This window comes from Chrysoperla carnea, chromosome 4, assembly GCF_905475395.1.
Source record: "Chrysoperla carnea chromosome 4, inChrCarn1.1, whole genome shotgun sequence".
In the NCBI taxonomy this organism is placed as follows: domain Eukaryota; kingdom Metazoa; phylum Arthropoda; class Insecta; order Neuroptera; family Chrysopidae; genus Chrysoperla; species Chrysoperla carnea.
This window is the reverse complement of record NC_058340.1, coordinates 51,383,016-51,395,403: the sequence shown is the minus strand read 5'-3', so window position 1 is coordinate 51,395,403 and position 12,388 is coordinate 51,383,016. Positions and strand designations below refer to the sequence as shown.

The 12,388-nt window shown below is 29.1% G+C and overlaps 1 protein-coding gene across 1 annotated transcript; it reads left to right on the top strand.

Moving 5' to 3' along the window:
* The first annotated feature begins 7,439 nt into the window (after positions 1-7,439).
* On the top strand, positions 7,440-10,889 carry LOC123298765 (divergent protein kinase domain 1C). The gene is made up of 2 exons (XM_044880862.1): positions 7,440-7,589; positions 9,813-10,889. Exons 1-2 carry the CDS (start codon positions 7,440-7,442, stop codon positions 10,887-10,889), a joined length of 1,227 nt encoding a protein of 408 aa, XP_044736797.1.
* Positions 10,890-12,388: the final 1,499 nt, after the last annotated feature.

Genomic DNA, 12,388 nt, shown 5'->3' with positions numbered 1-12,388 from the left:
GTGCTCAAGCCATAAAAAGTGAGTTTGAGTTAATAGGTCAATTGGGTCTTGGGTCCGTAAAACCCATCTTGTACCTAAATCATTAGAGTTAGAACAAAAGTTTAAATAAAAATATTACCTATAAATAAATTCACAACTTTTGTTTGAAACATTTTTTCGTAATCTTTGTTTACCCGTGAGGGTGTAAATTAGTCAAGGGCATAAGTTTCCACTTTCTCCAAAACTATACGATAGATAGAAGGTTGAAAAATTGTAGATAGCTTCAAATACTTAGTCTATTGATTCTAATTATAGCAAATCTGTCGGATACTATGGAAGAAAATTTCGAAATAGCGTAAAATGGCTATCATTTTATTTGACATAAATGTTTTTGCTTTTTAAAACTTATCTAATTTATAAAACAATACAAGATCTGTTAATGAACACTGTCTATACAGGGTATTTCAACAATTAAGTCAGTCAATTGTCTATTTTCACTTATTTTTAATACAAAAACGAAATACGAGATCTGTTTGGGTTCGCTTTCTTTTGCGTGGACAAATAATAACTGATTGCATGATGCAAGACCCAAATTTAAATGAGGTACGCAATAACAGAAAAGAACTTTTCCTGCAAGAGTACTAAAAAATATTTTACATTTCAAAGACATAGCAAAAACCTTCAAAAGTATTAAAGAAGACATTTCTTAAAATATAATAATTATGAAAACAAAACCACTCATTGTCTATCTATATTAATTAAATTATTTTGTTGTTAATTAATTACAAAAAATGAACAAAATAGTACAAACATACTAACCTGAGTGGAAGGAACTATTTATTATAAATTGTAATTGTTTTAAAACAAAAAGTTATATTTTTAAAATGAAAAACTACGTTTTATTATTTTTATAAAAGAACATTTAGAGAAAATAAGTATAATATATTATTTATTTAAGAAATAGAATTGTGAAAATTTTATTATATTTAAAAAAAAATAAAATAAAAAATTGGAACACTGTGTCCGTTCCTTAGAAATGAAATACCTAAATAATAATAATAATCATATGATCTAGTGAAGGGCATACAAGGTCGTTAACGATGAATATAAAATACATTAGCGAGACGTAAAGATGCGCACTCATTCAAACAACGACGTTACATATTACTTAATAACCGTTGTATTGTGTATATGTTTGTTTTGTATACTGTGTTCTGTTTACTGTGTGCTGTTTTAATAAATTAAAGGCATATATAATAATCGTATAGCATATAATGACGATGATTCTTGTAGACGCCAAACTGTGTATAGACCGAGCGTTTAAGATTTTAACAGAAATAATGGATTGGCAGAATACAGTTTATCTACGCTCCTGAGATAAGAAGTACTTTTCTCACTCAGTATGCGTGGGACAAAGCAGAAAAAAGAATCAGAAAAGCCAAGGCAGCGTTTGCGCAGCTTCTGGAGATTTGGAGATCCCATCTGGAGATCACACCAACTCAGAAGACACACTAAATTGAAAATATTTGAGAGTATTGTCAAAAGTGTTCTTCTGTATGGATGTCAAACCTGGAAAGTCTCGCAAAGCATCACCAGACAACTGCAAGTCTTTATCAACAGCTGTCTCAGACACATCCTAAACATTTATTGGCCCAACACGATTTCCAATGAAAACCTGCTGGACACCTGTTACCAAACTACAGTAGCACACACCATCAAGCAACGCAAATATGGTTGGATTGGTCACACACTCAGGCGAAACAACAGCATTGCCAAAGAAGCACTTGAGTGGAACCCCCAAGGAAAAAGAAGGGTGGACCGACCTCGTTCATACCTGGAAGAACCCTGGAGTAAGAAATTACTGAAGAAGGCAAATCCTGGAGAGAAGTCAAGTCCATGGCACAGAATAGAGTTCGTTGGCGAGCATTTTTTGAGGCCCTACGCCCCCCTCGGGATCACAGGAGATAAATATAAATATATGCGTGGGAAAAATAGCTCATTTCCTCACTAGGGTGGTAATGAATTCATTCCCGCACTTGTAATGAATTTATTACCGTACTCCAAATTGCTGCCAAACTCGACTTCCCTTTTTTACGTCCTGAGCACGCTATAAAAATTTCAGCTTGATATCTCTTTTCGTTTTTTAGTTACCGTGTCGACAGACAGCAAACAGACAGACGAACAGATAATCGAAAATGGACTAATTAGGTGATTTTATGAACACCTATACCAAAATTTTGTTCGTAGCATCAATATTTTTAGGCGTTACAAACTTGGGACTAAACTTAGTATAACTTGATATATTTCATATATACTTACATGGTATAATTATCGTACTATTTCCGCATTTTCGAGCCGTAGATCGTACAATAAACGTGTAATAACGCATTATTAACATACTTCTGCGATTGTCCAACTCGTACTACGCACTCGTTGTGCAAATTTTGCAGGCGTATGATAATAATGCTGTTAGCCCACTGGTATCGTAAATAACTATCACCTTGCCTTTTTGAATACAACAGACAAGAAAGACTTCTGAATGTAAAATGCGAAATTTTTTATCATTTATGGGTGTTAAGTAATTCAGGGGGCTAAAAATATTATGTTTGTGACGGGTAAATTGAATTAGATTTGAGTAAGAAATAAGTCTTATGATATACCTTATACTGTAACCAGTTTGATCTATTATACTTCCTTTGCTTCCCAAAGGACTCCAGAAGTCCTACGGCTTTAATAAATTTCAGGATATTCCTGGGCAACACTTTGCCTCAATATTTTGCCTCAACATTGCGTTGTATAACACCTCAAAAAAATCATATGGAAGATGTATGCAGCCATTCCATTATTTTTGCTAAAATCGCTCGGCCCAATGTAGCACTATTTCATACAGACGTAATAATTATCATATATACAGAGTGATCTCTTCACATAGTTAAAATATGGTCCCCTGGTTATTAATTATTGAAACTTTTGATTTTTAATACATAATTTATAAGAAAATTCGGAACTTTTACTACGAACCCAAGACCTAATTGACTTATGTCGCTCATTTAATTTCAGCTATAAAAATTTCAGCTTGATATCTATTTTCGATTTGAAGTTATTGTGGTTAGAAACGGACAGACAGACAACCGAAAATGAACTATTTAAGTAATTTTATGAATTACTATAGCGGAATTTTGTTTGTAAGATATTTTTAAGCGTTGCAAACTTGGGACTAAACTTACTTTCTATACATGGTATAAAAATGTTAAATACTGATTTCGAAAAATAAATTCGTTTTTATATTTTATCAAGGCGTGTTTATAATTCGGCCCAAAACACATTATCTTACCTAATTTTTTACAAAAAACGAACAATGTGTGTTTCTTGAGGTATTCACTTTATGCCCAGCCCGTATATAAAAGATATCAAATTAAAAATACCACACATACAACACATAAAGTGAAATAAAAATCATTTACGTATCTTCACTATGAAAACTAGAATTTTTGTAATTAATAAGTTCTGGATGACGGTTAACAATTTTTATGTTATTAATCAAAACAGATATTAGTCTGGCGGCCAACTTGGAATTATCAATGTGAATGTCTTGTTTATAAATACACAATTTAGTATTAGCCCAGATACATACGAGAAGAACTTTTCTCCAGTAGTCTCCCGTAATCTAATTTTTTATATTAGATGACTGTTGTATCTTTGGATTTTGGGAAAATAAAAACTTTCTGTCACGTGGTGTTACTATAAGGCGCAATAAAGCTTATGATTAATTTCTACATGGTTGAGTGTAATAATACCTTATTAAATGTACAGAGTTTTAATTAAACTTAAAAATTAATTGATAAGCAAAATTAAAAGAAAATAAATTAACTTTCCTAGAATTTTTTATAGTAAATGTTGTTAAAAATAGTATATCCATATTTGTAAACATGATAAATATTTATTCAATAAATAACATATTCCAAGAGTAGACTAGAATGTGTGGAAAAAAAACTATTAACCAAAGTAAAGACGAAAATATTATTTCCATATTTCCTTAGTAAATTTCCTGCCGTTTAAAATTAAGAATATCTTGTGAACAATAAAACTTCTTAAGGATGTAGGACCAAATTGGCAACTTTCAGTCAAAGCCACAAGTTAAAAAAATGATTTTTCAATTTTGATGGTCTTGAGATATGAGGTCTTGATGATAAGACGAAAAGTAAGAATAAAATTTTTCGATATCTGGCGTACTTTTCAAAATATGGAAAATTGAAAATTTTTTTTAAACATTCAATTTTCGATATTTCGAAAACCAAGGCAGATATCAAAAATTTTTATTCTTATTTGTAATCCAGAATCATGAAGTTGTAGCAAAATTCATCATCAAACTTAAAAATAAGATAAAAATAATTTCAACCTTAAATCTACCCTACTCGATCATCCCTTATACGGACGCAGACACTTGGATTTTTTCTCTTCTATGTCATTTTAATATGTTTACTTTCTATTAAAAAATTTTTGTTTATTCGTCTTTTTTATATCAAGTGAAAATTATAAAAAAACTTTCAAATTATACCGTTTTTTTAGATTTCTTCATAAGAGCAATGCATTAAAACTCGAACTTTAACATTGAATAATTAATTAAAGCCTTGAAACTTTGATAATTGATTTGTATATATTTCAACTACATATAAAAAAACAACCCTTAATCTCTAAGTAAACCTCCCGGTTATGAATGCTAATAGCCCATTTTAACAACCTAATTTTCCATATATTTTTGATTGCTTAAGAATCTTTAATAAGATAAGTAAAACTGAATATTTCAATACTTAAATAACTAGTTTTCAATATTTCCCTAAATTAACTCTTTCAGTTGAAATTTTCCAACCACAAATTCTGGCTGTCCAAGTTCTGGCAGCAAGCTTCCCTGCTTGTTTGGTAAATCCGGGCTTAAGAAGATTTTAGTTCATACAAAGAACGGTTAGAGAATTTTATTAATTTAAGAGGAGTTAACGAAAATAATAATAAGTTCACAGATATTAATAAATGTTACAGAGATGAAAGAGATGAATCATAGATATGTATATAACAAGCCTATTAAATGTCTCTATACATATCTTATGTAAAAAAGTTGTGATAAAAAACTATTTTCCTTACTTACCAATACTGTACAAGATTACCTCTGATCTCCATGTTACTTCATTCGTTATGAACTGGGGTTGCATCTTAAAGTGTTTCATCGATTTTTTTTTAAATTATATAATTTTTTCAAACTTTTTATTTATTTTTTATTATAAAGATTCACTAATTTACTCCAAAAATGGAATTTTTAAATAGAGCATTTCTTTGCCATACTTTATTTACTCTAATCCTACGAATCAATAGGTAACAAACATCCCTTCTAAAATGAAATTTTAAAATCATTCTGCAAATTACGTTTTCAATTTTATCTTTCTCAGAGAATAAGTTATTGTTTTCATCCCGAAAATCGAAACAAAAAATTTTATGATAGGTATCTATGCCTTTGGAAGTGTCGGACAATTTAAAAAGGCATGTGTGACTGGCTGTGGTCAAATTCGTCTATGGCTTCTATGAGACTTGAATCTTAATAGATGCATAGTCAACTTGGCGTTTCGAAAACAGGCTGTTTAGAGAGAGTGGCATTCAGGCCTAGATTTACATATTGGGCCTGATGGATCATGGCTTTAAGCGACAAATTGATCGAAAAACGAAAAATGTTGAAAAAAATTTTGAATTTTGCAAACATATTCTCAACCAAACCTGAAATAATGACGAATTCTTAAGCATGTAGCATCGATAAAAACGATTTGCGTGGAATTTTTCACTTTAGTTCAAATTGTATATGTAAGAACTGTATACTTTTTATTGTATCAGAACTAGCTAAAGAAAATTAGGGCGGTATTTTTTGATATTACCCAAGGGTGGTGTTTTGTGTAAATCCCGCCCTGGGGACATTGAATTAAGAAAATTAATAATTCTTCGGTTGCAAAGAATAGAAATTACATTTTTCTAAAATTTATCATCAGACCATTTTTTCTTTAAAAGAGCTGGAGAAGTTGAGCTGATTGAATGTTGAATTAATAAAATAAACCCCCGCCACCTGTATTCCCCTTAGAGTATGTTCTGAACGCTGCTCATTTCATCTTTGGATGTCACAAAGGGAGATTCTCCAAAATCTACTTTTTCTTTAACATAAATATTTTGTTGAAAAGTAAAAACGCTTAACGATAGCATACTCTTGTAGAAAATGAAAAATATATATTTTTTAACTGAAGAATATACCTAAAGTTATAGAACTGGTTTCTAAAGAACATATTCCTCATAGCTTGTTTAGCATTTGCGTTAATTAGTACGTGTTTGTTTAAGAAATTTACGCATTTTGTTTTTGTAATTAAAAATCACATTATTATTGTTTTATTTTCATCAATTTTTATGGAATCATTTATCGAATAGTTATTTCAAAAAATATAAATAATTTAAATATTTTCACGGCAATCAATAACAAATTTCGTAATCGTTGTTTCTATGTCAAGTTCAAGTTTAATGAATAAAATAATTGTATTTCATAATATTTTGGAAAAGTATGCTAGGAAAGAGCTTCTTTGTAAATTAGGTACTTATATTTTTGTGGAGAAAATTTTTTGAATGAATCTAATTAAATGCTTTACAAATAATAATTTATCTAGGTATTCCTTAAAGCATCCACAAAAATAGAAGCGGGCACAATCAGAGTTTCCAGATTTTTTATTGTCATAATTCGAGGAAGCAAGAACTATTGTTACCTACATATACACTTAAAAAGTTAACCAAATATTATTACAAGAAAATTATTCAATTGAAATGATGAATCACGCGCCAACAAAACATGATATCGACTTCGTTGAGGTGTCGATCCAAGCGTATTAACGACAATATGATCCGAAAGAAATTTCATTATTTCATTTCTGGGAAGTTCGATTTCGTGTGAACCACAAGGGTCGCACCAGACTCTATCCACGACTTGTTAATTTTAAATACATAACAACCACTTTCCTACCCATGAAGTTAAGAATTGACCCATTTACTGCTTAATACTACATACATCATTTGTTATGAAATTTTACCAATTTAAAAACTAGTTAAATTATACGCTATTACTACATATAGTTACCCATTACATTTCTATTGAATGGAAACATGATCATGCGCCGTCTAAAAGCGTCACGACGCATAGAGACGCATAAGGTATATATACAAATTATTATGTATTGCATTTGAAATTTTGACAAGAAAACTAAAAAAAATGATATTAAATGTATTACTTAATTTTAATGACACGTGATTTTTCAAATTCGATACTTTTGTTTCACAAAAATAAAATGAAACATAATAATTGCAGAAAACGAAATTTCAATAATAATTTATAAATAAATAATTGGAATATTATTAAATAATATTTATTTTTTTAATGTTACACAATGAATTTCCGAAGACTTCCTGGAATATTATATAATCATCGGAATACATTTTTAATTTTTTCTGCAGTTACTTTATTACTAACATGTATTCTTCTGCATTGGGGGATCATTTGCACTGATTTTTCACCATGGCGTTATGTGAAACAAGTTGTAAGTATCTGTTGTATACAGTAATCTATACTAATATTATAGATATGAAAGTATGTTTGTATATTTGTTTGTTTGTTGTTAAATTTTTGCGGATATTTTTTCGAACTTGGCAGCAGTGTCAATATCGGAATGCTGCGGGCTCTCTGGAGCGCCCATAAACGACTAAGGGCCGGTCATAGATTCACGATGACTAAAATAAAATTTTTAAATTCGTACCTTCCTTAAATTATTTTTTAAAAAACGTTTCATTTCTATGAAATTGCAAATGTCGCTTAATTTAGAGGCAAAAATCTTCATTTGTCATGCCACGAAACGGTATAATAATATTAAAACAAATTTTCATAAAATTCATAGTTGATTTTTCAATGGGTTTTTGTTTCGTTCTAAAGTACTTATATTATAAATTAATATTAATTTCTAATGGAATAGAAAATTGTTAAACAACGGATCAAATTTTGCGGTTTTTATTCTCAATTTATGACGCATGATCGATTTAATATGATATAGAAATAATCAATAAAATTTAGAATTCAATCAGAAATTTGATCATGTAAATTTATCATTCAATAATGAAAAATTTTTCGTAATTAATTTTCGAAAACTATTAATATATTGTGGTACTTCAAAACTTTTGAAAAATATTAGACCATTGATTTTCTAGTCTCAATTAACCGGACCATCAATTATCCGGACTATACTTACAAAATTGAGTGTGGACGAAAAGATCTTGTTTTTTATTATCTTAATCTGTAAAACTCTTCCAAACAAATTTCCACAATCTATTTAAACATTATAAAATTTATTGATTAAACCATTGAAAGGGCTTAAATTCGAAAGATTTAATAGTCTAAGTTATTATAAAATATTAGGCAACTGATTATTTCGAAAAACTGACTAATAAAAACCTTTGAAAGTAATAGATGATCTAATTGTAGAATAGTAGCTTGCTTCTTATAGGCAACTTATGTAACAAATATGTAATAATAAAATACAACTTAGTATGTTTTAATTATATACCAGGTGTATCAGAATAAATCGTCAAAATCTGGGCGATAATAGGTACAATATACAATTTGGTACAAGAAATACTTGTCCAGAAACGCTCCCTTTCAGAGATACAGACATTAGAAATTTTTCATATCGTATTAAATTTCTGTCGAATTCGTTGGGTTTTCGAAAAATTGTTGGTATTTTATATGAGAAATATTTATGCTACTTGAAGTTTTGCTCTATCTAGCTAGATAAAAAATATTTTTTTGTAAAAATACCAATCACTTTCATTTGAAACAATTTTTCGAAAACCCAATGTATTCAGCAGAAATTCAACATGGGATGACATTTCCTTTCAATTTTCTATTCAACACTGACAACCAATCCCGTTAATCGCAAATTCAACTATTTGAACCGTATCTTTTTAAACATAGTATCTGAAAGAACGAAGGACTCTCGAACGTCGAAGTGAATCAATTTCACGCGGAAATTGATGTATAAATTAATACTACATGTTTTACCTGCCCAAAAATCTGGATCACTCAAATTTAACACATAAGTTATGTATAATAGAAGTATGCAAAAATAAGCATAAGCTTTTACGTTTAACCGGGAGTTGAACTTAATTTATGTAACTTGCGGACAATAAAAGTGTAACACAATCTATATGTCAGATATATTTGGTAGTTGAATTATACACATTATTTAATGTATATTTTAATGCCACCAAATAGATCTGATGTACAGCAAAGTGTTGCAATTTTATTGTCCGCAAGATAAATATTTTCCAATTCTTTAAATATTTTCGTTCAAGACATCCAGAATCTTTTTTAAATGTACAACTGAAACTCTTGAATGTAGAATTTATGGAAGAACGCATTTTAGGGGGCCAAATCACCCAGTAAAGTAGACCAATTTTGTTTTTAAGACTGGTCTATACATATTTTTTACTAGCGTGAAATCATTCTTGAGTTTTGAAGTTTACTCAAGAATCTTCTTAAATATGCATTTGTTATGAAAATATGCATAAAAAAATATTATATGCATATGAAACAAATTTTTTTTAAGAAAAGTGGTTTCCCAGTTAAGAATCGTTAAAGCTACAATTGCCAATCGCCAATCAAGAATGTGTATAGAACAGCCTTAAAAAATAAATTTTGTGAGGTATTCATACCAGATTTTTTAGTACAAAACACTACAGATTTAAATTTAACATAAAATTCTTATTTCCAGTGTAATGAACATCAAAATGGTAACGCAATTGGAAATTTATGTAAAGCCCTGTGTACATCTGGTGATATCAATTCTCTTACATGTCAAACATTTCATAATGGTAAAGAATCCGTATTTATTGCTGAATGGCATGAAACAAAATTGGTATTTAAAAAAGTCAAAGATATATCGAAAAGTAATCCACTATATTGGATTGATACAAACACACAAACAAAACATTATCCGTCCGAGAATGAATTCAAAGTAATGATTCGTTACACAGTCCTTACTAAATTTAATATATCGATATCAAATAGTAATTTAATTAGATTAAGTCGATTAAAACCATCGTATCAAGAGAAAGATATTGTAAAACGGCGTAACGAAATGATGAATGCTTGGGCATTGCTACAAGATCACGAATATTTATGTTCCACATTATTCATAGATTATGATCTATTTCCACAATTAATTGGTACATGTGGTCCATATTTTGCCGTGGAATATGTGGAACCAATTCAATATTCATCATTATTTTCGTTAAACGAGGATAAAGAAGAATGGAGCAAACAAATAAAATTATCATTATTGGTGCTTAAACTTATCGAAGAATTAGAAAATACATTTATTGAGCCTTTTCATTTATGTGATATAAAATTACAACACTTTGGTTTAACTAAAGAAAAGAATCGTTTAAAATTTATCGATTTAGATATGGTGTACCCGAGATCAGTAATTAGTCGAATTATATCCGAAACGGATTCGTGTACAACCGATGATCAATGTGATTTCTTTGATTGTCGTGCACGATGTAATACAAAAACGAGAAAATGTGAAAATCGTGTTGCAAATAATAATTTACAAATTGTGTGTGAAAAAATATTCCTTGGATGGAAAAATCCCCATAAAATTATTGTGCCTGGCTTACTAATGTCTCAACATACACCATCATCCTTAGCCGCTGTTCTTAGACAATGTGCAAATCCAGCATCTGAAACCACAAAACCTAGAGAGCCCACATCGGAAGAGGTACAAAGTCGTTTAACAGCTATTTTGAGTGAAATGGATTCAGAAATTGATAATGAAATGCTGCTTTAACTATATTTTGTAAATGAAACTTTTTTTAAATTGTTTTTAAAAATAAATTTATAATTATGTCAAATTTTTATGAAACAAATTCAATTAAAGACACAATTCTAATGTTACAAAATATGTGAAATTTATTAGCAATAAATTATGTTGAATGAATTTTCTTGTTTATTTACTTATCGAAGTTCTATAGTCTACATAGAACTCTTATAGATTTAATCTCCCTTTAAAACCTTATAAGGTCACCGAAATATCTCTTTCTTGGTCTACTAGTGGTTTACTTTAAGCTCAATACTATAAACACTAGTGGTTTACTATTCCAATAGAGAAAACAGGGAAAAACTTTAAATATTCGAGATGTACCATGTTTTCTTTGTGACTTATCTACTTACAGAGGTTTAAAAACGAATAAAATGATAAACACACATTTTATAAAAGTATTTATTAAAAAAAATATTAGACGAATATTTTATCGATTATAAAAAATACAATACAGTCGTGTCCAAATAAAACAAACAAACAGGCAATGGATATAAATAATAATTAATAATAAATCATGCATTAAAAATTACAATTTTTGTATTCTGCCATTTTTGAACACAACGAAATGAAAACGTAATAATTACTTATCTAAATGGCTCAAAAATAAAACAATAGAACATTAAAGAAAACAATAATGGTGAAAATTAACATTAAACTTGTACTACTGAAATTATGAAGTTTATGTATCTTTCCATTTGTCATTTCTCGAATTTCGTGAAGGTACGAACATGGAGTTCGAAGTTAATTTGTTATTTGTACTTTAACAAGTTAGTTTCAAATTGCGCAATAAAATTAGCCACAAGTTTCTTTCCTTTTCTGAACATGGGCATCTTGGTTTATTATAAACTATCAATACACTTCTGTAAAACTAGTTAACAATTAAAAAATAATTACAGAAATTTTAAAAACAGTCAGAAACAAAGAATTTAAATATAAATTTCAAAGAAAAATTAATTTAAAAAACAATCCTGTATTTTTTTAAGTAATTTTGCGGCGATAAAGACATTCAAAAAGACACTATCCGGAACGATTCCTTCAAACAACCATTCTAGTTTACAACTAGAGGAACCGCCCGGTATCCTTATTCAAATGGATTTTAGTCTTCACAAAGGAATCTCCGAATTTGTTTACGAACTCAATTACTTATTGACTGTTGTATAAAACTATAGATTTTAAGAGAAATTTCAGTCAAAAAGCCAAAGGAACCTGTAATTTTAAATATCTTCAATATAACTCGCCATTGATTATTTCACTTCCCAGGAGTTATTCCAGTTTTTTTTTTTTTTTAAATATAATAACAGACTTTTTATAAGAAAATTTTACGTAAAAATTAATGTTTTAAATGTTACACATTTTTTATTGGCGAAAAACTTTATAATTTTTTTAAAGAAATTTTTTAAAGAATATTCATTGGTGGGGAAAAAAATTTATAAAGAAAAGCGGTTTTCTAGATAAGAATGGTTAAA